At 43.5% G+C, this 27,578-nt stretch overlaps 5 protein-coding genes across 5 annotated transcripts in view; 2 read left to right on the top strand and 3 right to left on the bottom strand.

The window, feature by feature from the left end:
• LOC126559183 (uncharacterized) overlaps window positions 1-27,578 on the top strand; it is a 456,771-nt gene that overhangs the window by 162,051 nt on the left and 267,142 nt on the right. The gene's annotated exons all lie outside the window — the stretch shown is intronic.
• The window catches only part of LOC126559512 (NADH dehydrogenase [ubiquinone] 1 alpha subcomplex subunit 7-like), a 387,608-nt gene that overhangs the window by 182,247 nt on the left and 177,783 nt on the right, over window positions 1-27,578 (bottom strand). The gene's annotated exons all lie outside the window — the stretch shown is intronic.
• LOC126559403 (probable fatty acid-binding protein) lies at window positions 4,642-8,759 on the bottom strand. Its single transcript, XM_050215555.1, has 2 exons — window positions 8,623-8,759; window positions 4,642-4,964 (listed from the first exon to the last, which is right to left on the bottom strand). The coding sequence occupies exons 1-2, from the start codon at window positions 8,693-8,695 to the stop codon at window positions 4,642-4,644; spliced, it is 396 nt and encodes a 131-aa protein (XP_050071512.1). The 5' UTR covers window positions 8,696-8,759.
• Window positions 16,894-17,982, top strand: LOC126558527 (putative tricarboxylate transport protein, mitochondrial). Its single transcript, XM_050214551.1, has 2 exons — window positions 16,894-17,278; window positions 17,351-17,982. Exons 1-2 carry the CDS (start codon window positions 16,911-16,913, stop codon window positions 17,976-17,978), a joined length of 996 nt encoding a protein of 331 aa, XP_050070508.1. The 5' UTR covers window positions 16,894-16,910; the 3' UTR covers window positions 17,979-17,982.
• On the bottom strand, window positions 20,474-27,395 carry LOC126556655 (uncharacterized). The gene is made up of 7 exons (XM_050212055.1): window positions 27,044-27,395; window positions 22,809-26,969; window positions 22,604-22,732; window positions 22,414-22,535; window positions 20,998-21,094; window positions 20,750-20,922; window positions 20,474-20,672 (listed from the first exon to the last, which is right to left on the bottom strand). The coding sequence occupies exons 1-7, from the start codon at window positions 27,368-27,370 to the stop codon at window positions 20,495-20,497; spliced, it is 5,187 nt and encodes a 1,728-aa protein (XP_050068012.1). The 5' UTR covers window positions 27,371-27,395; the 3' UTR covers window positions 20,474-20,494.

The raw sequence follows: 27,578 nt of genomic DNA, 5'->3' as shown, positions 1-27,578 counted from the left end.
ATAAATTGTATCGCATTAGATACAAGATAGGGAGTAGCAATTAGCAAAACTATAAGCGTACGACAGGATCCTTCAACGTGGAGTAGAATCAGGACCCAGATGCGTGCGTGTGTCCAAGTCCGAAAAATGTCCGTGCGGTGAGAGACGCGCGTGTGTGTGTGTGTGTACGTGTGCGTGTACACGTACAACCGATAACGAAACCTGAAACGAATGGATTTTGACTGCTAACCTTTTTTTTATTGTTTACATGGTTTTTCATATGATAGAACTAAGCAGTTGATTCTTATTACAATTGCAGTGAACGACAGCTCAACTTCGGCATACGATACGGACAAAAACAGGATACTTATAACGACGGTGGCATATGATAACAGAATGGAAGCGTATCATACAGCCTTCTTAGTGGATGTGCTATATGATACGCTTCCATTGTAAAATCATGTGTCGTCGTTGTTCTAAGCGTTCTGTTCTCGTATCGTATCGTATGCCGCCCGTTGAGCTGTCATCCCCTGCAGTTATAATAAGAGTCACCTTCTTAGCTCTACCATATGCAAAACACTGTATGTAAATATTTCGAATGAAATACTATGATTTGATCATAATTCTCGATTTCTGCTACTGACAATGATCATCAGAAATAAAGAGAGTAACCACAAGCGTAACGAATAATTTTGTACGTCTTTTTTTGTGAGTTGATCGTTTGTTTTAATTTATCGTTTAATTTTTTTGAGGTAAGTATGCATCAATGAAACGAGAAGTGGGGGGTCTAAAGCATTGAAAAGTGCAACTGTCATGTCTAGGTCTAGGTCATATAAGAGGTTCATCCAACGAGTTGGATTACTCTACTTCAACTAATTGGAGGATATTCTATAGGGTCTACAAAAACAAGGTAAGTATAGAAAATAATTATTTCTTTTTTTTTGTGTTGTTGGATATAATTAAAACTTATTCATTGACATCAGCAGCACATTTCTCCTGTCTGTCCGGACGGTCAATGCTCTCTCTGCTCCTGATCTCGTGTCCTGTAACGCGCTTCTACCTCTACAACGACAATCTGTAAATGTCATTGCACGCTAACACTTAGCGTTACATTCACAGGGTCGTTGCTAACACTTCTCTATAAAGGACAATATCGGCAAGTTCAAACAACACAGACAATTGATTGAAACCGCGAATCATGATGGCATCCACCGGATCGTTCTGTGCATATTACCTTTTGCGATAAGTTTCGTCGAGAAATGTCCTATGTTTAGAATCTGGTTTGGGAATTTCTAATTTCAGATCTAACAGATTACAATGTTCCACAAGATGCTTGAAACATTCCATTATCTGGATTTAAACACTATACGTTACCCACTGTAGAGCAGTTTGGTGTGTGCTTTCTAATGAAGAATCCAAATACGAGGGCTGACAATAAAGTAAGGTCTCCAATTTTTTTTTCATAGAAAATGACATTTATTTACAAAAAGCGATACACCGTTGGAAAGGCCAAGGTCTTGGCTACTTTTCTACATAATCGCCATTTTTTTCCAACACCTTGCGCATCCGCACGATGAACTTGTCTATGCCGGCAGAATACCACTCTCCGTCCGCCTCGCGCAGCCAGGTCCAGGAAAGAGGTCAACTTTCTGAACCTCCGCACCCATCGGGCAGAAACTTTGTGATACTGCAAGTTGTTCACAAGGATATGACGGATTGTTTCGCTGCTACACACTCCTCCAAGCTTCTCTTCCAAGTCCCTAATTGTCGCACGGCGGTTTTTGAGCATTTCTGCCTCCACTGCTTGAACGTTACGCACGTTTTTTATGTCCATGCACTTTTCCCCGTAAACTTCAACTAACTAGTTGAAGTTGATGGATTTCAATAGGTGTCACCTTTTTCAAAAAACAATAGGTGTCACCACTCAAAAAACGTATTACAGAACGCAATTCGCTCTTGGACGCTGACGCGAGGGGTACCTCCATCGTTGACGGCTGCTCAGCCAAGACTGAGCGGTCGGGGAAGCCTCACCCAGCAGCAAAGTGATAGTGGGGGAACCAAGGAACACGGCGGTGTTGCCAGATTTCGCCTAGCGCGTGATCCGGCGAAGTTGCAGCGTTGGAGACCTTACTTTATTGTCAGCCCTCGTAAACCCCTAGCAAAGAATTTTGACAACTCTTTCGGGATTTGAATCGCAAAGAGTTTTTGAAATTCTATCAGGATTCAAGTCACATAATGCTTTAAAACTTTTTCGGGATGCGAGACGCAGAAAGTTGTTACAGTCGTAATGAGAGTCGTATGAAATAAGGTAGACAAAGACCCTACAACTAGTACTGGCAACCTTACTTGTGAAAAATTATTTTATTCTCTTCCTTAACGACGTTTTTCAATTCTTCTCAAATTAGCAACAAATCTAGCCAAAAAAAAGCAATGCTCGTAGTTAAAATCGTTCAATTTTTTTTATCCAGAATCCATCAAAGAGTCCAATCAATCCATTCATGTTTCGTTAAGGATTTCGTACACTTTACTTATTATAAGAAGGGCATTACCGTGTTTGCTGTATTTATAAAGTATGTTACATAGCAATATATAAGTAGTCGTGTGATCAAACTTGAATATCTCGATCTCGATTGATCAATTGTGCCTTTCTAGCTGAGCGTTGAACTTGAGTGCTTGCGTATTTATTCGGGCTGTTAGCGTTGATCTTATATGACCCTCAAAGGAGTATACGTGATCGGTAAGGCATTTTCAAGCTGTTCCAATTGCACGGAAGTCGGCGAAATCTTATTTCCGATGTTTAATATAATTTTTTTCTTTAACGTCCTATACACACTTCTTATTTATTTTATTATGCATGTATTTTTAATTTGTCTGCCTTACGGCTACACAAATGCAGCTTGATAACTAATGAAGTAAAGACTAACTAACCTAACCTAAGTCCTAAACTTACAGCGCAGTATTTAATTGGGAGCGGGACGAGGTAAGAGAAGAATTAAAGTCAAAGCTGTGAGCCACACGGGTAAAGCCGACCATAGCACGAAGCGGAGGATCTTTGCGACCAACCGCAGAAAAGGCGTAGAGAGCAGGAAGGCACATAAAAGTGGATTGAGGATAGGAGAGGATAGGAGAGTAAGGATCAGCCAGCAATTTGCGAACAGTAAACCTCGTGAAAGACCACTGAACATGCTCAATACGATCACATATCGATGTGAACCCTAGCAGAGGGGGTCCAGACAACTGTGCAGTACTCTCCAACAATGACCTGACCAACGAGCAAAGGTGCCACCCTTGAGACACAGAGGGTCGGAAAAATCGCTAGCCACACGTTTCAACAAACCAAAGGTTCTCCAAGCACTGCCCAGAACAGCATCGATATGGTACGAAAAACTAAGACCAAAGTGAATCCAAACTCCTTAGTCCTTGATGACCGAAACACGATTTATACACTGACGCCACTGAGAACATACGAAACAAAGGAACAAAGAAGGAGTTCGGGAACGACTAAATGAAATGGAATTGCATTTGACACGACAGAGTGTAAAGGAATTACGAGAACACCAGGATGTAAACCGATCAAGGATATCCTGAAGGATAAAACAGTCGGTCAGGGAGGAGTTGGGTGGGAATATTTTTAGATCGTCTTGTCGCATTGGCACGTTGAAAAATGTTGTTTGAATCATAATTAATCTCTGGAGTCCCTAATAAAACGCAAACTGAAAGCTGAGACACTATTACTAGCATAGTAAACAAAGATCATGCAGCAGGTCTTGCGGATCAGTTGCTCTCAAAAGGTCGCAACAACCAGATGTTCAGTCTTGAATACTATACAAGGAAACGAAGCAGTTAAGTGACGTAAGGTCTCCCAAGATCTTTTGCTACTTTCCGTTAGAAGATTTTGTTATCAGTATTCACAAGTTTATTTATGTATTTCGGATGCATAGAATGCCATTCTTCACAAATAAAATCAAATGTGTACGATTAAGCTATCGTTTTGCTATATATTTCACTACATTCCACATTGTTAGTGTTGTACATTTCCGCCAGACACTGTAAAAAAATTAATAAATAAATAAATGCAACTAAAAATAAAAAAACAAATGCTATAAATCTATAATCAATTCATTACGCTTGTTTATTCGCTTTATTCCTCCTGATCATTACCAGCAACAGCAACATTACCAGCAATGATCGAGAATTATGACCAAGTCATAGAATTTCAATCCAAATATTTACATAAACAATAAAAAAAAGGTTAGCTGTCAGAATCCATTCGTTTCAGGTTTCGTTATCGGTTGTACGTGTACACGCACACGTACACACACACACGCGTTTCTCACCGCACGGACATTTTTCGGACTTGGACACACGCACGCATCTGGGTCCTGATTCTACTCCACGTTGAAGGATCCTGTCGTACGCTTATAGTTTTGCTAATTGCTACTCCCTATCTTGTATCTAATGCGATACAATGTATGATGTAAATGCGAATGATGCTGGAAATGTGATGTTTTGTGATAGAGTCCAACTACTACTGGGCCTAAAATTCCCTCCTATCCCTATTGTCATTCGGTCACAGATCGAATGCAGCTCTGGCCGGGAGCAGCTTAGGAGGTGTGTTGTGGGCGATGGTGGTAGCGGACAGACGGATGCTCCGTACCCGTCTTATACAGCCTTGTAGTAGCGGACGCACTTGGCGTTACCGGCAGTCATGGTGGCGGTCAGATCGGTGGCAGTGAACTCGCGCACGATCGTGGTCGGCTTCTCGCCCTTCTGCTCATGGATCAGCTTGTTGCCATCAAAGGTGCAGACGGACTTGACCATGCGGCCATCGACGGTTTCCTCGTCGAACTCTTCGCCCAGCTTGAACTTGATCGTCGTGTTCTTGAAGGTGGACAGCGTGTTGAACGTGTACTCGTCACCGTTCTTCACCAGCTCCACCGTGGGCGAGATACTGTTGCCAAGCTTGCGGAGTACCATGCCGACACCTGTGAGACGAGAGTATTTTGATTAATTTGGTATTTGGTCAAAGTCAAACAAACGTAATAGGGCTTAATGGAGAAAATCATCTTCGAGAAACAGCGACAGTAGTGAACATTATCAGTGGGCAGTGGCTGAGGAGCATGAGTGAGCTGTGGACTTAGGTTCTAACACACCATCAAAGGCATCCAAAGACAAAGTCCACACGAACAAGTCTATAATGGACATCGACCAGCGTAGAGTTAACGCATGGGAAGCGTGACTACCTAGCGCTTATTTTAATGTTCCTCCAACGGTGCAAGCAGAACTTCCTGGTGTGCTACTTGAATTTATTCAACCGTTGCCCAGGTGCTTCGCAGTTCTTTACCGCAGATGTGCTTACGGTGAGTTAGGCCTACAGAAATGGACTTCCATGCTTAGTATTCAAAAAACATCCACTGACGTCCAAAACCGACCACAATCAGTAAGTTTGTCTGTCAATCGAACGTAATATTGCAAATTAATTTTCCTCCAAAGCCGCAAAGTAAAAATAAAGTAATCATCTTGCTGCAAAGTAAAAATAAAGTAAACATCTTGCTGCAAATCAAGACTATCCTCGTGATTCTACATTACACAACATCATCTCCTCATTTGTTTGTTAATACGTTATTCCACCTTCTCAATCTGCTCCACGAGAAGCATCGATGCACCGCAGGCAAAGGCGGCCGCAATCGGGAAGATTTTGTTTACTTCAACAGGCCTACAGGCACGAGTGCTCCACTTGGTAAGCTCCGCACCGCGCACGCCGATAAGCGACTTTCCGATGAAGGTTCAAAGGTGTAAAATCTTGCCTTTGGCTTGTCGTAATCTCGATTTTCAAGCTTAGCCCCCCTGCAATCTTTACGGCAGCTATCGGTTCGGGTGTGGACGATTTTCGATTGTAAAAGAATTTTTCATAAGGTTAACGTATTATCAAAAATCGATCACCAGGTTTGCCACTGGCAACTGTAGGGATCTGCCTGTCTCACACTTCAGGCTTATCGAAATCTTTAGTCCTTTTATTTAATCAGTGTAACTGACTGTAGCTGCGGCTAAAAATCTATGCCCCATCGACTATAAGCACCGTGTGGACATCTTGCCCAGAGCGCGAGAGAGTCCAAAGCAGACAATTCTTATCATCGCTTATCATTGCTTACAGCCGAATAAATCCATCAAACCTGTACTACGGTGCGTTACCAACCACCTTTGGGGTCCTTTCAGTTCTGCCCATGTTCTCCAATGACTTGGATTTAAACTTGCCTTTCCCTACACATGCTCTTTCAAAGTGTTATCGGCTGTCGTTCCGAGTGACGGAAACGACGACGAAATGCATTAATTCCAGTTCGATTCACAACCGATGGAAAACAACCTGACGAGCGACGACCGTTTTGTCGGGGCCGGTAATTTCTACTGACGCTTAAATGAACCGAAATTATGCAATAAACATTGCGTGTCAGTAGAACCGACAGAATCGTTAGCAACAGGTTAGGCGAGAGGGCTTCTTCACCCGATGGAACCATGGACAAATGGCGAATATCATTATAATTACGCGTCTTACGCAAATGTGACGTTCACGTGCGTCAAATCAGATTGAAGCACATGTTATGCGAAAGGTCGGATTAATCGTGTTACAAATCATCAGCTGATATGCCCAACGCGGGTGACAATGAACGAATTTGCGCTTCAGACGATCCATGGATCGTCTAATGAAGTTGATGTATTATCCATTTCGCTATCTTTTGCCACTTTCTAGCGTCATCAAGCTCATCAGTTCTCGATGTGGCTTCCAGATAACATCCCCATCGAGCGGTATTCAGTCATTGGCGTCGCGTTGTCCACCCCGTACGTAGTCTCGCCGTGACACCAGTGTAAATGGGATAATATAATGGATTCTTGATTCAATTATGCTACCCTCTTCTTTTGACCAATTGAAGCGCAGCGAGCAGTGATTCCACCGCGTTAACCGGACTAGCTCTTTGGAGGACGTTTGATAAGTGTCACCTCGGGTAGCATGAGAAAATATTGTCTGGCACAGTGAAGAGAAAGAAAAGGCAAACAACGGACTGACCCGGCAATTGGATTGAAATTAATTGATTCACAATAGTCGCACATAAAAAACGACAGACGATGCTTGTTGGTGCGTTTTCTTGATGCACCGCACGGAAGACAACTGTGTTCACGAGGAAATTATGACCACAATGGTGCATTTTACACACTCCTTCTGACTGATGGATGAATGCGGATGCAGTCGTCTGTGTCCGGATGTGCATGTCTGGCCCGTTAAATGCACCATTGCAATGAAAAGGAAGTGATCTTTAAGCTGGATTCTTCGTCTTCATGGGGATACATGATGCGACAAACGAAACATGATTAGTCTAATCGACATTCTTGAGCTGGGTGACCCGAAAAGCAGCAAAGCAAAGTCTCTGTCGGGTTTTTCATAAGGTGTGTCCCTTGCTAGTGACTGGATTGAGTCATCAAAGGCACGGGTCAAATGTGCTGGATAGGTACATTTCCATCAACAGCTCAATTAAAACATCATCCACCGCATGGCTAACGGAATGGTCACATTGGCCGTTGATGGCGACTTGAAAGTATGCAAAAACGTGTTCACCAAAAAACCCGCTGTAATGAGCTGAGAAGAGAAAGCACGATACATTACACACTTTCTCTCTTCTCGCTCACACGCTTATTCTTTTTATCCTTCTTTCAACAGACGTGCGAAAGAGAGAAGCTCTTACATGTGTCAAGTAAGTTGGCAACAATTTGTGCATTTGTACCGCTGGAAAGTTCATTGACCTTTTCCATTTCCAATCGTGAGCATTCGCTTCCCGGTCACAATGTGTCTGATTGTGTCAACTGTGACCACATCGAAAAGAAGCACTATCAGTGCATTAGGCATTCCGGCCGGTTAAAAAGCCGGTCATTCGAGCAAAGGAGAGAGAACGAGAGAGAACTAGACGGCGTGCATACACCGAGCTGCATCTCGAAATCAAAGCAATTTGTAGCAAAGGCGTGCTGCTGGTAGGAATTCGTTTCATCAGAGGCACTGCTGTTAAAAATATATGCTAATTCCAGCATCGGCAAAAAAAAAGCAGCAGGATGCAAACGAGAAGGTATTCTTCGGCTCAAATTCTTCAAGTTTCCTGTTTTTGATTTTGTTTCGCTGCATCAACTAACTAACGCTGACGTGTTCTCGACCTCCTCCTCACTTCTCCACCTCTTTCTTTTCGGCGCAAACGCACATTTCTATCGTACGATGTCTGTCCGGTTGCGTATTGTGAGAGAGATGGCGTTTTGCGCGTGCTGAAGTGAGAGCGACCGATGGCGAGTAGAGTAGGACAGAGTAAGCCCAGCAATGGATCATCTCACGCGATTTGATCTAGTTTACACTGACCCAGTATCACATTTTTCGTAGAAGGTTTAGCAGCGAATGCTCGTTTGTGCATGAATAAAATACACATTTCGAGTCACTGATAACAGCAATTCTGCAGGAGTTTCACATTGCTGAAACACAAATTTTCCCAAAAACACAGTTTTCACCGCAAGTTCTGCTCATCACCGTCACGTTATCACAACGCTTGTACCGAAGAACCGGCTTTTGTGGCAAACAGTGCACCGACTCCCCGACGCGCCCCATACACTTACCGAGAGCCTTCATGTAGTCATCGAATCCCTCCGACTTCTCCATCTTGTACTTCTTTCCTTCCCAGACGGCCATTGTGTGGATGGTGTTGGTGGTTTTACACGGGATGTGGATGTAAAATGCAAGAAGCTTGCGAAATGCACGCGGGTTCGCTGAAGTTGAAAAGCCGGGAAAACGCGACGTCCGTCTCTCGCTGTGTCTGGCACCGAACTTGGCTCTCTCTTCTCAGCAAAGGGCGGTTAAATACGCACAGCCGCCCGACAGCGTCGGCTCGCAATCGTGGGTCGTTCGACAAGCGAGCGCCCTCTAGCGACAACAAGGTGTGGTAACGGTTGAAGATAACGCTTCGTGTGCTGTGGTCAGTTCAAATGCACGGGTGCAAACCGTTGCTGTGGGACGGAATTTCTTCGTTGTAAAGATGGCTTCGGGAGAGATAAAAGGAAGTTTATCTTTTTCCATCAAACGTGATAACAGACCATTGGATATGAAATGAGCTCGCTGTTGAGGTGCATCGAAGAGAATAATATTTTTTTTAAAATTGATGGACTTTGAACGCCAGCAGCAACTTGCAGAAATATTTTTACAGTTATGCTCGGGATTAGCAGCATTCCTAGCAAGTAAAGATAATACTGCTAACGACAAGAAAATGCCTTGTGGAGCAAAAATACCCCCAGTCCTACCATGAGAAGGATCCGCGCATTTGTCTCAATTAGAACATAAATTGTACCACAGTGCCCTGCAACCCTGATTATTTTTTATTCCTACTTACTTCTGTATATGTTCTCCGTTTGTGTCGTTTTGCAACTCTCATATAGCATAAAAATCATTGGCCAAATATGACGTCATTTGTATCGTACGATCCTCGTTCGTACAAAGCAAACGCCTTCCAGGCGACTGTTAAGCACGGTTTACACAAACCAATATGTGTCAGACAAAAAAGGCATTCAATTATAATTTCGAATTTTATATGCGGTTTTTATGAAATCTGTACATTAATCAACTATGCTACAGAAATTCAATTTTATTTCATTTTCTGATTATGCACAACCATTAAAGATGTGCTTCAAAAACAGGCCGGCTGAGAGGTATGAAATAAACAACATCAAACATGCCATTGTGTGTAGTCTGTGCATTATCGTAGTAGGCGCCGTGTTGAGTCATACTCCTCCAGTGTGGAACGCATTCGTATTTGCGCCTCATCTTCTGCCGCCGGGGTATTGCATCGTAAAGCATTTTTCACTATGGAGAAGAAGACGTTCACCAACGGAAGGCTGCTGCCGGAAAAATTACATAAGTGTAGAATCCAGATTTATCAGTAACGGTTAGACGAACCGCGTGTGCCATTGCTATGTTTCGGTCGGTTATCGGTGTAAGCTCGGTGTAATCATATTCCCAAGTGATAATGAGAACTGCTACCGATTGCTAGACAATCCAAATTTAAACCACGGAAATAAGTGCGTAGGTGTGTGATTCTGAGTGGCATCCGAGAAATTATTCTAGCAACTGTGTTCTAACACTGTCGGAATAAGCAAATAGCTTCAAAAGCAATTGCAAGACGTGAGTAAATTAGTTCTTTTTTCAATAAAATGGCACTTTTAAAGTCAACACAACTCCTAACGAGTCTCCTCCTTTGGACGGCGGGTACGTGACCACGCATCGATAAGGCGGCTCAGGAGAAAATCGATAGCAAAACAGGCGGTTGGTGTGATGGATATGGGAGTAAAAGAGAAACGAAGATTGGATGAAGAGAGAGAGAGAGAGAGAGAGAGAGAGAGAGAAAAAGAGAAGATGTAAAGGGACCGAGAAGAAGCAGGGTTGAAATGTTTTGGTTTAGGGTTTGTTTTCATATTCAGAGCCCTATAAATGTCGCATGATCGAAGGGCTAAGGGGTTACAATGCTTCCCAAACAAATTGCAAATCTGTTTTTATTATTTAATGCTAGTTTTGCAATTGGAATGTATATTATTATTTTCTTGCAAAATTTTCTAAATTTAACTACCTATTTTACATGAAATGATCAAATATTCAGTGATGGGCAATATTTTAATACCACCTATTATGGTGCATAGCTTAAAAAAGAGATTATGAAGTCGATTTCCAACGAATCGACCTTGTTTTTATAATAAGACGATTCTTTAAATCGATTCTTAAATCTTTTTTTCTTTTTGATGAAAATGGGCCTATAGCACATAAGACCGTAACATAAGGACAGTAATCAATTCTAAAACTTAATAAAAACCTATAGTTTATAGTTTAGGGCATCTCCTCTGTTTCTCAACGCTAGAATTGGCTAATTCCGATTGTAAAGTAATTATCTTTCTTGATGTCTCAAATTTTTAAAACTTTTTATAGGTTTTTTTTCTTTCGTACGCAATCATTTGTGAACTAATCGATGAAAACAAAATTGATGAGCATCCCATTTTGGTAAAATTACACCTAGTAGATGTATCGGAAGCAGTAGTTTAAAAATTGGGTATAAAAGTGGTCTTAATCTAATGTCCGTTAATGTATGTCTGCCATGTGAGTCACTGAAGACGAATCATCATATGGTTTAAGAGCCATGTGGATAGATAATACCATGAAATTATCACATTTTCATGCTGACTATCAGACACCTACCATTCGATTGGTAACGTTGTTGTAGCATTATCTGTATCAGCTGTTGCGACAATGATGAAGTGTTCAAGGCACACGCATTTTTAAATTGTCTTTCTCTATTTTTCTATATTCATACGTGTTCACGTTTCGAAGCACTGCTTCGAAAGTGGGCTGTCATGTAATACATATATTTATATTCCTAATTTAACCAATTTTGCATATTATATTCCTGTCTGTTATAATTTTATATTATTTATGCACCATGATTTTTATTGTTAATGCAAACAATGCAAAACAAGTTAAAACATCAATATTCCATAACGTATTATATACCCAATGTTTTCAAATATTTTATTACAATGTGAAGAATATGCCAATATGGTTTCGCCTGATATAAAAATATTAGTTTGGTAGACTGGATGCAAACAGAGGTAAATAGCAAATAAAATAGCTGTAGGAAAAATTGCTACAAAAATTTCAACATTTCATAAGAAATGATTACAAATGGTTAACTAATCTGTATGAGGGTTGTTTTGTTTTTTTAACGAATGAAGTTACTGACAATACGGTTATGTGTTCAGCAAATTCGTATCATCTGGAAGGAAAGTAAACCTCTAAGAACGCTTGAAAATATGATGCTTCCAAATGTAACTTGTGGGTTTTTAAAGAATTAATATATTTATGGCATTTTTTGGTTTATAAAAGTGGTGTAGAACTCTGCAAAATATGGAAAAACATCGATATAAATCTGTCATACTTCTAGAAATCTGTTACCGCGCTTATCCGCATATAACAAACTATTTGGTATAAAAATCATTCTAGGATTTCTGACTCAAATATGATAGAAAGAAATGTTTGCAGCCTCTCTTTGCATTCAAAAGATGGTGTTTATACGTGCCGTACCTGTTGTGCTAATTGTTAGTAATGCTCTCATAAATCGAAAATTCGTTTGGATAAACAATCAACCAGCTACCCCAACGCAGGACGAGCTGACGGTGGGTGTTAAAGAGGTGCTTCACTACCTCCTTTCGCCTTGCCTGTCTAGCACGTGCACTTCACGCATAAATCCGTTTGCGCCACAAATCCGTCCTAATACACCACACGACCCCAAGCTAACCGACTTGTGGCAACAACCCGTTCCCATGATCTCCCACAAAGTATCGCCACCCCACTCTAACATGTTTCATTGTCGGTAGACGACTCATCGAATCGAAAAGTCCAGCCGCAACGGTCGTTTAGTTTGTTGCCGAACTTCGAACTGGTCGCGCGCGCGCACGCCTTGTGCAAACGCCTTCCCGCGAACACACTGCAGACACTCTATCTCGTTCTCTCTCTCTCTCCATCGTTGTAACGGCGTGCTACAAAAAACGCGTGCGTGTGTCATCTAGTAAGCTGGTTAGTAGTAGCGAAGTAGTAGTGTTAAATTGCATTTCCAAAAAGCAAACAGCTGGTTACTAAAAGAGTGTTTTCGAGGACCCTTCAAGTAGTAGGTCCGTGCAAGTTGTTACTACGACGCAACGCGCGAGTTTATCCCTTCCCTAAGCTGCCGTCGTTGTGCTTATGTTTTCTTTTGGAGCTCAACAACCGTAACGTCACCAGCCATCATGAAACCCTCCCGGAGGTCGTATGAGGACGGAATGGGGTGTGAAAGTGGGCCACTAGGTAGTGAATTGTTTGTCGGAGGGTAGGCACAGTGGTCGAACAAGAAATGCCAAAACTTGTTCACGCGTTGCGTAATGCGTGTAAGTAGTGCACGCGTTCACTCTCTCATACAAGCATACGATGAAGCGGTCCGTGCTTGGCAACGTTCAATACTACTTCGATTTTCCAAAAGTCTCCAAATTGGGCACATGCTATTCGAAGTCAAATCCGCAGCAATATAGAGAATGACGTCAGAGATCATTCAACGTTTTTTTTTTTTTTTGTTGAAAGGATTTGTATGAATTGACCTTCCTGTTTCCAGTGTTGGCAACAGTGGATGCGATCATGATGATGATGATGGGGATGATGGTGTGGAAAGTGCAAGTCAAGGTTACTGGACGAGTACCTCGTCGACCTATCTATCCCGACATCTCCCTCTCTGCCCATGCACTCAGCTGTTCAGTGCAACTTCAACTTAAGCGCCCAGACTATTGCGAATACTCGTAACGCGGCCAAACTGATAATGGAGCTAGAGAGCAATGCTGCCGATGATAACCAATTGCTCACCATCGTCCAGTCCGAACAGCTTGTATGGCTTCCCCGATTATGCTGCTGCTGTTGCTGTACATCAGACCACATTACATTATATAATGGGCCCATACCCATTAATCGGGAAACCGGTTTGAATTTTTATTTTCGCATTCTTGGTCGGGGTATGGGGGAACTTTCGGCAATTGCTTTCACCAATGAATTCGTCCAACGAAGCGTCCCAAGTTCAAGGGTGCAGCAGTTGATTGACTTTTCGTTTACGCCAATTTTGTAGCGGGATGTGGTCGCTGTTTCTGACATGCACACCATCATACCGCAGTAGTCGTAAGCGTGTCTTGTTTGTGGCTACCATAGCAACATTAAGCATTTTAGGGCACTGGAAACCTTACCCATTCCCAGTCTGTTTTTCACTGTTGGTAGACGAAGGTGGGTACAGTTAAACATCCGATAACTCCTCACTCACTTCCTATCTGCGGCTGTTGCTAGACAACACTGCACAATCGAATGTGCGATAAGACGAAAAAGCATCTTCGAAAAGCTGTTGGCGATGGCTCCAAAACACTTCAGCATAGTTTGAATGGTCGTATCTCAAGGGTGGATTTGCTGTCGGGTGCGTTCGGCGACAAAGGGTGCGTTTTGACCTGACCGGCTACCAGCGATATCATACGATTGTGTCTCCCAGTGTATGTGTACGTATTTGTGTATTCTGTGTGCGTTTGCGGAATTATGTCTAGTCATGCGACATAAGCGAATGGATTTGGCGGAGAATGTGTATGCAGAAGAGAACTTTGTTTGTTTGTTGGTTTGCTGTTGTGCGAAAAAAAAAAAAACAACCCAAATATGATTCGCCGGTTCGGGAGGATGTTTTTTCGCAATACCGTCTGCTGTAGCAAAGTGCAATTTGTGGGTAGATTTTTACGGACAAATAAAACTCTCTGTTTGTTTGGTTGGCTGGGTGCAGTTGCTTGCGGATAAAAGCGAACCATTATTTAAGTTATTTTTGTGCCATACCCTACATTATCTTGGGGCCAGTGATCTAGCGAGTGAAACGGCTGAAAATTTTTCCACGTTTACTTTACAACACATGCAACGCCGTCCGCGGATTGGCCTTGTAATGGTAGTTGCTGCAGTTGTGTGGTATTGTTTATGTGTCTGGTTGATTTATGCATATCAATAATCAGCAGAATTGCAATGAAGTTGGAAGCAAACTGTCCTTCGAATGATTTATTTTCTCAATCAGAGAATATTCTATTGTAGTGCAACCTTATGTGCCTAACTGACTATCTGAACCATAGTATGGGTAACACTGAAATCATAGAAAAGTTGGCATGTCATAGGAAGTCCCTCCTAAACAGTTACGAACACTCTCTTTGTTCTGAAATATGATTTCACACTTTCGAGGTTTCGAATAGCCTCGCTACATCCACTAAAGTTACAACCTTCAGTTATATCTTACAAACACTTGAGACAGCTTTCCCTTTCATTATAATAGCATAGCATTCTGAGAGATCTGCTAGTAACGATGAGCGGTGGTGAGGTGGCAGTTTCGACAGTCTTGACGGACCGTCCGGAGTTCTGGAGTTCAAATCCGATCCAGATGGTCCCCCTGGTAGTGTGAAGATTGATGTGACGTCCAACTACGTGGTATAAACAAGTTTTAGAAAAACCATTCATTGGCCCGACAAGTAGCCTGAGTACGTCGTTTAGCCAAGAAAATGAAGAAGCATAACGAAGACTTGGAATTATCAAGTTGTTTTAAGTCGAGACGTTATTTGGGGATTGTTGTATTATGGTTTGCAGGCTATAAGCATTTCTGCGATAAGACTTTGAAGTAAGGCGATGTTTTGGGACGACTTTGAACGTTCAGAACCTGCCTGTACATCAGCTCGTACAAAATCAGCATTTATTGCCACACCAGATCTTATAGTTCTAGCAGAAAATTTAATAATAAAAATACAATGTTGAAGTACGATATTTGCCTTTTTGTAGGCATTACATCTGCTGTGAAGTTACTAGTATCCACAGTGGAGGATTAAGATCGTCTGTGGTTCTTAACGGAATAAAAATTGGTGAACCTAGGAGGTGAAGGTTTTTTGAAATTTCGGAGCCCCTAACCAGTCCGGTACCCTCACGGCCGCTCCGATATGTATAGATACTTCTACAACATAGATTGCAGTAAATAATCTACGTAATTTTGGAGGACTTATTGATGAAAACAGCAGTCATTGGAAACCGTACAACTTATACCGCCGATGAACTTGCTAAACTAAGCTTTTTCATAGACTTGTTTGACTAATCTCGTAAAGGCCTCCAGCACTTAATATAAACTATTCAAGAAGACCTCGTGGACATATGGGATGCCTTGCTCAATCTTAAGACCAGCAACTAGAATCAAGCTATGGTGTAGCTTCAAGTAAATTAGTTTCTGCAGATTTAGCTAGAAACTTAAAGCGTTCCGAGTCCGTTACTGTCTATCCTAGACATGTGCGGATGCGGTTTAAGAAAAAAGTAAATTATTCAATCAATCATTCAAAAACGGATATTATAAAAGAATTTGGGGATAACTGAGCTTTACCATTACTACAAACCCCGTTCTATGATGAGTAATATTACAACAATAATGAAGATAGAAGAGGCTGGTAGTAATCATTTAGAAAGAAATGTTACAACAAGTCCTCACAAAAGGTAAAAAGGTATTTCCGATTTATGGTTTAATTTGTGATTATCCTTTTATCCTTATTCCAAAAAAGATGTACAAGGTACTACGAATGAGAGTCTGGCTAGTTTAGCAAATACTTATGGAATCAGTTCCTTATTCTACAGACTAGAGTTTATATTGTACTTTAACACCACAACGTAGAGAGGTCACCATCTGCCAGGTCATGTCTCTGCCAAGCTTTCTTGATTTAACTTTACCCATAGCTGGTTAGAGAGCCCTGGTCACGCCGGCTGTCGAATGGCTTCCTAGACAGATGTATTTACATCGCTTAGTTGGATAGTTAGTCCTAATTGCGAGGGAACGGGCCGGATTGGATTAGAAACCGCTTCTGAACGTGTGAAGACTGTCTCCCCCAACGTCCAGTTCAGGGTTTACGTAGTCACTGAGAAAGGCAAGCACTTTAATAAAAGCAAGTTGCAAGATCGATTTGACTTGAAGACGAAAAGATTAGTGCATGTTGTTCGAATAAGTTTCTGAAGGGCCATTTTGACACTCGTCAACGTCAAACTACCAACAGACTACGTAGATGTACTTTTACTACACAACCGAACCTTTCGTTGCTAGGTGACGCGCGTGAATTGTCTGATTTTGACACACCAAATCGCCAAACAATTTCGCTAACACTAAAATATCTCCCATTCTCTGTTTAATTTCAGTATTCCAATCTTACGATCAGAAATATCCGTAATTAACCACACAACACAACATCCACACTGCCATACAGCCATACTCCATATCAACATTCCAAGCAGCTTGACACACAAACCCACACGGCACCGCACGATGGATCGGTTAGGAATGCTATCATCCTCCACCTACGGTCTGAAACCGAACAAACATTCTAGTCAATTCCGCAACCCGTTCGGTGGTCGACCATGGATGGAGCAGAATGGTGCCGCTGCCGCTGCACCCGGTGCCAAAGGGCTAAAGGGCATCGTGGCCGGTGGCATTACCGGTGGCATTGAAATATGCATCACCTTTCCGACGGAGTACGTGAAAACGCAGCTACAGCTGGACGAGAAGGGTGCGACCAAGCAGTACAACGGCATTATGGACTGCGTGAAGAAGACGGTGAAGACGAACGGTGTGCTGGGACTGTACCGGGGGTTGAGTGTGCTGCTGTACGGTTCCATCCCGAAGTCAGCTGTCCGGTAAGCATTGGAAGTCCTGGTGGAAGTCTTGATGTGCGTACTAATTCGTTCGTACGATTTTTCCTTCCCTAGGTTCGGCGCATTCGAAAGTCTGAAGGGTCGTCTGATGGAACCGAACGGACAGCTGAGCACGTCCGGTAAACTGTTGGCCGGTTTGGGTGCAGGTGTTGCCGAAGCGATACTCGCCGTAACACCGATGGAAACGGTCAAGGTGAAGTTTATCAACGATCAGCGCAGTGCAACTCCCAAGTACAAGGGTTTCTTCCACGGTGTCGGAATGATCGTCCGCCAGGAGGGTTTGTCCGGTGTGTACAAGGGTCTTACAGCGACCATCCTCAAGCAGGGATCTAATCAAGCAATCCGATTCTACGTGATGGAATCGCTGAAGGATCTGTACAAGGGCGATGATCCGTCCAAACCGGTACCAAAGATGGTGGTCGGTGCGTTCGGTGCGGTAGCCGGTGCTGCCTCCGTCTTTGGCAACACACCGATCGATGTGGTTAAGACGCGCATGCAGGGACTCGAGGCGGCCAAGTACAAGAACACGGCGGACTGTGCGCTGCAGATCTGGAAGAACGAGGGCCCGATGGCGTTCTACAAGGGTACGGTGCCGCGACTGAGCCGGGTCTGTCTGGACGTGGCAATTACGTTCATGATTTACGACTCCTTCATGGATCTGTTCAACAAGTTCTGGCGTTAAGTTAATCTACTCTTTAAGGGAGTTGTTCTTAAGGGAGCTTAATGTGACCAGTAAGTCTAGCGTCCGAGGAAAGCCGGTTAGTGTAAGAGCAAGCTGAGAGGATTGGAATGTACACTCGATGGTAAAAAATCTCGGAAAAGGGACAGAATGAGGAGCAATTTGGGCAGCAAACGACATTCCGGAGTACATTCAGGGATTTTAGGTACTAGTAGCGTAGGACGTTTGGTCGATGTTAACTTAATGTGTAGCGCGTGTTGTGTCTATAGACGGATGTTGACGTAGCACAGCACTAATTAGGCTTTAATAAGAGGGACTACTAATGCACAATGCAATTGTTAGGCGCACTACTGTTAAACTACACTGTTAGAAGTCGCCTAAATCACGTCCCGTACACAAAACGTGTCTAGGAGATAGTCCACAGACGAGCCAAATCACATCAATTCCGCAACTGCGTCCTTTGCTAGTTGTGGAGAATCACCTTGGGAACGAACTCCTGTAAGGAGCTATAATTACAAAAAGGAAAATCGAACAAACGCAAGTAGGCGGCAATAACTGTCAAACAGCCATTTTCCGCGCGTAAGCACACACACACACACGCAAACAAACGCACTCTCACGACGTTCTGAATGTGTGTGTTTTATTTGCTTGTGCAAAGCGCAAAGTACTTTTAAAATGTTTTAGGCTTAATTATGCATTCCGTTTGTTCGCCTGTTTAATGTTTTGTGTTTTTTTTTTGTTTATCTGTTCTTGTTTATTTCTCGCAAACCAACATTATAGGACTGTCTCTTACGTTGGGAGAGAGTAAATATATGGCATTTGTGTTTTTTGTTTGTTTTGGAACGATTCATCTACTAATTGAGCATCTTCTAGGCTTGTTGGCTTTTTACTAAAAATGTGTGTTAGTGAGGGGAAAAAACGGAAGAAGAAAAATAAACGATACATTTCCTGACGCGTATTTATATACACCTATATATATAAATATACAAAAATCTATATACAAATGTCGTACCACAAAACCCAAGGGTGTGTTGTGTGTTTTTATTTTTATTTTAAACAAGCAAGCATGTTTCAATACTGTAAAACACTGTAAGTACAGTCACACAAGATGGCCTGTTTACAGGAAAGAATTTCGTTTTCGGAAAATGTTTGGGAAAAGAGCAAAAGCTGGTCGTTTAGTTTTTCATCCACAGCTTTTTGTTCCATTTATTTCGCCTCCTATCTGTCGTCGTCATCGTGCTATATAATTTTCTCTTTCTTATTAGTTTTTGTTATGCTCTTTTACTTACTGCAACACGTTATCACTCGTTTTGATTCAACCTACGTATATCTTTACTCTGCTGCAGTTTCTTGATGACCGCATTACCAGCTGGTATACAGAGAGAATACAGAGGGCAGCTGTAACCTTCCCTTTTTTTTGCGCCGTTACGTTATTACACACAAAACACAGAAAACCAAATACACATCTGCACACATACACATATGCACACTTTTAATGATGTATCAATCCTTACGGCGGATGAAACAATCAGTCATTTCTAGCAGGACACCATGGCGATGGCGAAATAGGATGGCAACGCGATCTGTGTACACCACCACCATTCAGTCTAGGCGCTAACGTCTGCGCCTACTTGTTGTTTCCCGCTTGTTTCAGTGCTGGTTCCTTTCTATTACTCGTTGCGCATTAGTACGACTACCATTGCAGTGCTGTTGCTGCTATTACTACAAACTGTCGCCAGTCTATTTTCGCATAAATTATTTACAATTCTTCAAGAAAAAGTAACCTGAACTAATGCTTCACTATGGCGGCAAACCGAACTTAATCCGGTACGCTGGCTTCGTATGGTGGTGGTGGTATTGGTTGGTCAAGAGTCAATTTCATTTCTCTTTGATGCACTCTACCAAACTCAACCACCTGTTCTGAAGAAATGACCCTTCTTTTAGTCGGTCATTTTTGTTTCAAATTAAGACTAGGATGCCGATTGGACAGGTGGATAATAATGGAAAAGTCAATTTTGCTAAGGGTAACGCAAATCGTTAATTTCGTTTCAATAACAATAGGGCTAATGGGATAAATAATAAGCCATTCCTGGAGCACGAAAAAGATGGGCTACACATTTTATCTACTAAATTCATATTTATGATGGGGGGAATAATTAGCAAACTAGTTAGTGAAAGGATAGAATGTACAATAACAATAATTTGAAATTAATCTTTGGAATATACTATACCTTTACCGCGATTTATAGATCGCTCTCATTACGAAGTTCTTAACTCACTAATATAAACAATGTACAATTTATAGCTTACTAATACTTCCCACCATATACAAGCATCCCGAATCCCTCAAGCTCGACCGTACAACACAAATAAACCGTATATGTGTGACGGTAGCTTCCGAACGAATAACAACAAACAACGTGGAACACGAGAATGTAGCAGGCGAAGCGAATCGTATGCTCTCTCTCTTTCTCTCTCTCTCTCTCTCTCTCTCTCGCTCTCTCTCATTATCTTTCTCTCTATCGACTTTTTAGTAGATTCGACAGCGAGCGAATGTGTGTCGTTAGCTCGGAATCCATCTTGTACGCTTCCTCGTAAATGAGCCGCCGCAGATCGGGCAGGCTTGGCATATGGTCAATGTCCTTGATGTTGAGCAACTTCTGGAACACCTCCGTCCAGACGTGCTTCTTCAGATACCTGCCGATAGGAAAAGCAAGCGAAAATTAATGAATATCTCCTTCTGTTCGTTGACGTAAAATTACACAACAACGTACCTTGGCAGCTTCTGCTTGATGTCCCAACCGCTTTCGTACTTCTTTACCAGCTGCATGTACTCGCCAAACAGCATCACGTGGATCGTGCCCGCCACACAAAACAGATCGGTCTGGTAGGACCATGGACGTCCTTCCTGCATTTCGATGCAAGTGAATCCGTCCGTTTGAATGACCTGGAAATTTAAAGGAAATATACGATGATGTAATGGATGCTTTGTAATAGACCGTCTCCTCTACAACTTACGTACCTTTTTAAATTGTCGCTTTGGTTCGAAAAAGTTCATATCGATGGCACAACCAAAGTCGATCAACCGTAGTGTGGGCTCTTCGAGATCGCGCGATGGTCTGTAAGGACAAGATAAAATGAGACGTGAAATGCGAAAGCAAACTCTTTTATTCCTATTCCGGCCAAGTGGAGGACCTGTACGAAATTCTGTTCTGGTGCTTGATTCTTATGTCCTCGCAAAGAATTCATTCGGAGTGTGGAATTAGCTTCTCCGCTACTTTTCTTTCTATTTTGAAAACTTTCACTTTGTTGTTCAAACCATTTTGTCGCAAAAACCATTCAGATTCTACCAAGCGTTGACTAGAGCTGTCGTTCGTCAACAGCAGACTTATGCAGCAGAAGTTCGCCCAAGCATTGAGCAACCCGTGAAATTTCTTCAACAGAACAGAACAATTATATATGTCGGTAAAGAAGTTGAAAACATTAAAACAAAGTAATGCTTCTTCAAGTTTTATATAAACTATTTTCTTTGGATTTGAAGAAAGATGAACATTTATGAGCCAAAATCCTTCTGCAAATGCAGTAGAAACCGCCGGGCATTAAAGTGTTTCATAAGCAAGTTCTAAATATGAATCACAGTTTTCATTTCACTAAAGAAAAAGCAGCATACGCGTTGGCCGGTTCGAAAAAGAACAGCCAGGACAACAGCGGTCGTTGCTATAAAATTATTGTAAAAACTATTTCCAACACAAATGAATCGCGTTGGACCGGGACAGGTCCGCTGTTATCCACATTGTTGAAGGTAAATGTTCTAATTTTTGAAAGAAAAATAAGTAAAAAGGGTGCAATCTTCCTTCGATAAGCTTCTAAAGTCTAGGACAGAACGACTATAAAATAAATTTAACTGCTGCCTCGTATACCACGGCGTGAGGGGAATACGAGGTTGTGACCAATATTGTTGATTTACTGACCAGAGCATTGGAAAGCTGCCAAATTCCGATACGGGAGCGTTCGAGACCTTAGGTAAATTCTGTTTGAAGAAACCTGTGGTAAATTAGCTTGAGTTACGTTAAACTCGCACTTATCATAGACAACAAAACGACCCTCTAAATGGATAATTGGTCAAATGGATGTATGATTCGTAAATGACGGATAGCGTGTTCTTCTTTTGTCCATTCAGTTGCATGATTTGCTTGAAATTCAACAAATGTTTTCATTTGTTTATTTCCATCCTGACACATCGCTTGTTCAACAAGCGATCTTCAAAAACGTATGCAATACAGATTGCGGTTGGAGTTAGCGTCTAATCGTAGTATGCTGTTTATACGATCGTTTTTTTAAAACAGAAATTAATACGAAATGAATACGGTTAAATCAAAGTGAACTCTTAACGCGAGTTTGTTAACTATTGACAAAAAATCACACAATATTGACTTACATTTTCATCAGCAGAAAGTTGTCCGGCTTGATGTCGGCATGTATGATGTTGCAGGCGTGCAGATGCTCTACGATTGAAAGTATCTGGCAGCTGAAGTGCATCACGAGAGATTCATGCATCACCTGTTGTAGTACAGAAAAAGAAAACGCATCAAACCACGCTCCTCAACAACTAGCATTCATGTGTTTACCTTTCTTGTGGCCGCGGTACGAATTTTATTGTTTATGTCAAGCAAGGAACCGTACTGTGAAAACTCCGATACCAGTACGCTAGCGTTAGGCGCAATCACCGCCGCACTTATATCCATGAAACCGGGCAACTGCAACGAAACAATAGTTAGATTAATATGTAAACCATAAAGAATCAATGCAATTTATGCCCAAATTATTACCTACCATCTTAAGATTAGTCAGTCGTTTTTTCACCTCCGTACAGATGTATAGCTCCCAGGTGTTGGCCGGTTTCTGATACTTGATCGCTACCACCGCACTGGTTTGCGTGTTATTCGCCCGAAACACCGACCCGTACGAACCGCGCCCTACCTCCTTCTCGATACTGTATCCCGTGCCGCCCAGATTCACCGTCTGGCCCTTCAGTAGCTTCGGTAGGTTCGCATTCGACAGGTGATAGTTATCGGCTGGATCACGATTACGCGACGGAAAGTCAACCTTGGTAAGAAACGCGCGGCACAGTTCACTGTTGAACGGATCCACAAACGGTCTGCCGAGGTGTGTTTCGATTGTGCCGAGTGCTTTCTCCAGCCGGCGGCGTCGGCCTTCCTCGTCGTGTTCACCTGCCTGGAAGAAGCTGCTCTCGACGACGGTCGAGTTCATCGAATCATCGTTCTGCCCGAGTGTGGAAAGGTTCGTCTCTTGCTTGCGAAGATATCGGAACGAACCAACAGGGGTGGACGTTTTGGAAAACGCACCACCACCGCCAACACCGCCTGATGTTTGTGTACGCCGGGCCGGGGTCGAACAGTTGCTGCCACCGAAATTGAACGGCCCGTTGCTATTGTCCCCGGCGAAAGAAATGTTGCTAAAGGACGTATTGAATTCAGAGTTCGACTGATACGACGAATCATCTTCATCCGGTCGAATGATGCGCTTTGTGGCCGCTCGACGATCGCCTCCGATTGTTCGCCGTCGTTGTGTCGTTTCCCGACTCGTTTCCTCTTCCTCGTAATACTCTTCCTCATCGTCGTCCTCTTCCTCTTCCTCCTCCTCATCGTTCTCCTCCACCTCTCCATTCACCTGTTCGTCCTCTTCCTCTTCCACCTCGTAGTACTGATCCTCCACACCGTCATCATCCTCTTCATAGCCACCGACCGTTGCCTCCGAGTATTCATCATCCAAAACCCGTTCACGCCGCATTACGCCGTTTTGTGCTCGACCGTCTCCACCCTGATCCTCATCCGCCTCCTCTTCGTCCTCCACCCGATAATCCTCATCCAGATCGTAACGATGTCGACGTCGCTTCTCCTTGCTGCTAGTGCCCGATTTGGATCGTTTCGATTTTTTCTTCTTTTTCGACCCAACCGACGATGCGTCCGTTTGAGACTGTACCGACAGACAGGAATCTTCATCCTTTTCGGGCCGTGAGAACGAAAGCAGTAGATTTGCATCGTCCATATGGTGTTCGTCCGGTGCTTGCGACAACGAAGCTTGCTTCTTTCTGGAGTGTTTTCCTTTGGCTGATGATGATGATTTCCCCATGCCGGTTTCGCTCATTCGCTGTTGTTGGGTGTGCTTTTTGTGCTTTTTCGATTTCTCTTCCACTGGGACTGCTGATGATGCTGATGCTGGAACTTGTTGCTGTTCATTATGCTGATCCAGCAGTGCCGTGGTTGCTGAGCCGGAACTTTCACCAACTGTACCCGTTGCTGCTGGCGATGAAGGTGAATCCACCGCTAGAGAGAGACCTGTTTTCTCCTTCTTAAACTTGATCGTGATCGTCTGCTTCCGACTGATGCCGTTCTCCGTCGGGGTGGAGAAGCGTATCGTGGACGCTTCGATTTGTTCCTCGAAATCATCACAGTTGTTGTTGGCGTTGTTGTACTTTCCATGGTTGTTGTTCTGTTGCACCTGATGCTCGACACCACGATCCTGTCTTTCTTGAGCATTATTTATGTATGATCCGCTCGCTGTGCCACCATTAACAGGGGGCTGTGTTTCAGATGGCTCCGTCATAGCCGCTGGTCCACCATGCTCCTTGTAGTTGTGCTGTGATGGATTTAGTTTAGCTGAATCCGGAGTACAATTCTGAGCATATCCTGTATGCAGTTTCGTGTCTTGTTGCTCATTCGTATTGTAATGCGCCGTTGTGTATTGACTATGATGATGAGAATGATGAGGATGCTGCTGCTGTTGGTGGTGATTATAAGGATGTTCTTGGTGTGGCGATTGTTGCAGTACTGAATGTCCTCGATTGGATTGGGACTGTGGTGACACACCCACCATACCTAACTGCGGATGCTGCTGCTGATGGTGGTGACCGTGGTGAGTGTGTTGATGACCGGGAGACTGCGGATAAATTTGGTGGTTTGGTGGTGTTTGTGGTGCCATTGCATAATGAGCGTTTCCTGGACGAGGTGCAATCGCTTCTTGCTGTACGGGGCTACCATATCCGTACGGGGATACCACATTTGTCATACTTTGATACGTCCTTTGAGGTGTTGTCACCTCCTGCTGCTGCTGATGTTGTGGCTGTTGTCCAGGCTGGTGGCCCGCAGGATAACTATTATGTTGATTATAATTCTCGTACGGAATATGGTAAGGTTGTGGCGAATGAAGATTCCCATGATGATGATTCACCGGAGCATAATGATGTTGCTGATGACCATGCTGTCCATACGGGGTTGCAACAGTATTGGGCGAATGCATGTGGCTCGTTGGCACTGGCGAATGATGCTGCTGCTGATGATGATGATGATGTGTCTGTTGCTGCTGATGGTGAAGAAGATGCTGCTGCTGATGCTGATGATGATGGTGGTGGTTCTGTATCACCGTCGCAGCTGGCACATTCGCTGGCTGGTAGCTATGATGTGACTGTTGCATCTGAGGGCTGGATGCTGTGTAGCAACCGTTGCTGTAACCATGGTAAGGCTGTTGCTGCTGCTGATGATAGAAATTACTCGTATGCTGTATCGATCCCTGCCGCATTTGCTGTGGCTGCGAATGGTAGCTGTTGTTCGGTTGTGTTTGCATCGTTTGCCCAATTGGCATGTGGCCAGAGGCGTTTGTAGAATATTGCTGAGCATTATACATGCGTTGCTGTTGTTGCTGTTGCTGCTGCTGATACTTCATTTGCTGCATTTGACGCATCTGCTTTTCCTTCTCCAACTGAGCAGCCTTCGCCTGTCTTTGTGCCTCCTCCTCCTCTTCCTGCATCTTCTTCTGTTTCTCGTGCTGCCGCTTTCGTTCCAGCCACCGTTGTGCGCGGATTTCCTCCAACGAAAATTCCATCGTTGGCCGTTCGGCATGCAAATCGGGGTACACGAGATGCTTTGGATAGCAGCACTGCCGGTTTGGATCGTACGGTTCCTCCAGGCACAATGGAACGTCCCACGTTTCGTGGTTTGATTTCGCTTCCCGAGCGAAGTTTGGAGGCAGCCGGATTGCATCACTCTCGTAAGTAGGTTCTTGACTTGTCGGCCGATCCGGTACGGACTCGGTAGCATCTTCAGGCGCGGGACGCGGAATTTCTTCCGCCACTGGGTACTGCACAAGATCGGAATCATCGTAAACGTAGCTGAGGGAAGATGATATCACGTACGCAGAATTGTTGAGATTACACTCGATGATGCTTTCATCCGTGGGTTGATATTCGGTTTCTCTAGGCTCGGCCTCCGTTCGATGAGGGAGTTCCTGTTGCTGAAGACTGTCACCATTCGATGCTGCAGCGTGATAATTTACTTCGCCGGATAACGCCTGATGCTGCCCTGATTGTTGGGCATGAGAAGAGGAAGCGAAAGCGGAAGCGGAAGCCGAAGAAGTAACAGGTACGGTGGATGGGCCAGATTCGGTGGATGCGAACGAGTTGGTCGATTGGTATGGTTCTTTCTGTCCATTACTAGTATAGTAAGTACCACCGTTGGCAGCATTTTCGGGCAAATAATAGCTTCCTGAGGCTTTCTGTTGATGATAGTAAGCGTGAGACGGATGCTGCTGTTGTTGCTGTTGGTTGACAAACGTCCCATTCGGTACATCATGGTGAATGACAGCACCATTCGTTCCAGTCTGCAGCTGATAGTTCCCCAATTCCTGTTTAAGCCTCTTTTGTGGTGGACTTTGCGATGGGATTGGTTGCCTCTGCTCTACCATCGTACTAGCGGACCGTTTTTTCGCAAGCGATTCATTGTACAGACGATAGTTACGTTGCGCTTCGTGCAATTCTTCGATCGGTTGTGCCTTCATCTGTATACCGAGATTGTAGATCGATTCGGCCTGCTTGTAGGCACTTTCGGCCCAACCAATGTAGAAGCTGGCGCACTGCGTGCCAATGTTTTTCTTGTACATCATTTGGTAGAAGCTGGCGGGCGATTGTTGCATGTTGGTCTAAAACAAATAAAAAAATATATATAGATTATTACAACGTTCAACGTCGGTAGCTATCGGTATACGATACTTACGTATTTCATCCATATTTTTACCATACGCGTATCCTGCTTGTATCCCTCCGTGTCCTGATAAAGCAACAGACATTTCTCGACGATCGAACGCAGATTATTGGTGCGATCGAAGGATCTGTTCTGTTCGTACCAGGTGATGTAATTGAACCACAGATCGAGCGGATCGTTTCCGTTGTACCCCCGGATCGCATCCTCCCAAGCTTGCTTGTCGGCCTCGAACCGGGGGTTCACCACAACGCTAACACCGCCGCTACGCTCGATCATTGCTGTCGATTGCAATGGTGCACCATGATGATGACCGTGCGATAGCGGACGGTGAGAATTCATCTCTTTACCCCAGCGCTAGCCCAGATGGGAACAACCCACGGCGAAAATCGTCTCTTGCACCGACCAATCCTGCACCAAATACACAAAAACCCCACACACACACTGTCTTAAGATGCGTCGTATTTTTCCTTCCGGAACAACCCACCCACCCGAACTGTTGAATATCTGTTGCTACTGCATTCCAGTGCTCCAATCTGGCACTGTCTGG

Source organism: Anopheles maculipalpis, chromosome 2RL (genome assembly GCF_943734695.1).
Source record: "Anopheles maculipalpis chromosome 2RL, idAnoMacuDA_375_x, whole genome shotgun sequence".
NCBI lineage: Eukaryota > Metazoa > Arthropoda > Insecta > Diptera > Culicidae > Anopheles > Anopheles maculipalpis.
The sequence above is the reverse complement of the archived record's forward strand: the minus strand, read 5'-3'. Positions and strand labels throughout refer to the sequence as shown.

Bases quoted from the DNA above. Each gene is read 5' to 3' on its own strand.
- LOC126559403 (XM_050215555.1), bottom strand. From the start codon at position 8,695: ATGGCCGTCTGGGAAGGAAAGAAGTACAAGATGGAGAAGTCGGAGGGA. The intron at 4,965-8,622 runs GTAAGTGTATGG...CTCGTCTCACAG, and splicing joins TGACTACATGAAGGCTCTCG to GTGTCGGCATGGTACTCCGC.
- LOC126558527 (XM_050214551.1), top strand. From the start codon at position 16,911: ATGGATCGGTTAGGAATGCTATCATCCTCCACCTACGGTCTGAAACCG. The intron at 17,279-17,350 runs GTAAGCATTGGA...TTCCTTCCCTAG, and splicing joins ATCCCGAAGTCAGCTGTCCG to GTTCGGCGCATTCGAAAGTC.
- LOC126556655 (XM_050212055.1), bottom strand. From the start codon at position 27,370: ATGAATTCTCACCGTCCGCTATCGCACGGTCATCATCATGGTGCACCA. The intron at 20,923-20,997 runs GTACGTAAGTTG...TTAAATTTCCAG, and splicing joins CAAAGCGACAATTTAAAAAG to GTCATTCAAACGGACGGATT. The intron at 20,673-20,749 runs GTACGTTGTTGT...TCCTATCGGCAG, and splicing joins ATCAAGCAGAAGCTGCCAAG to GTATCTGAAGAAGCACGTCT.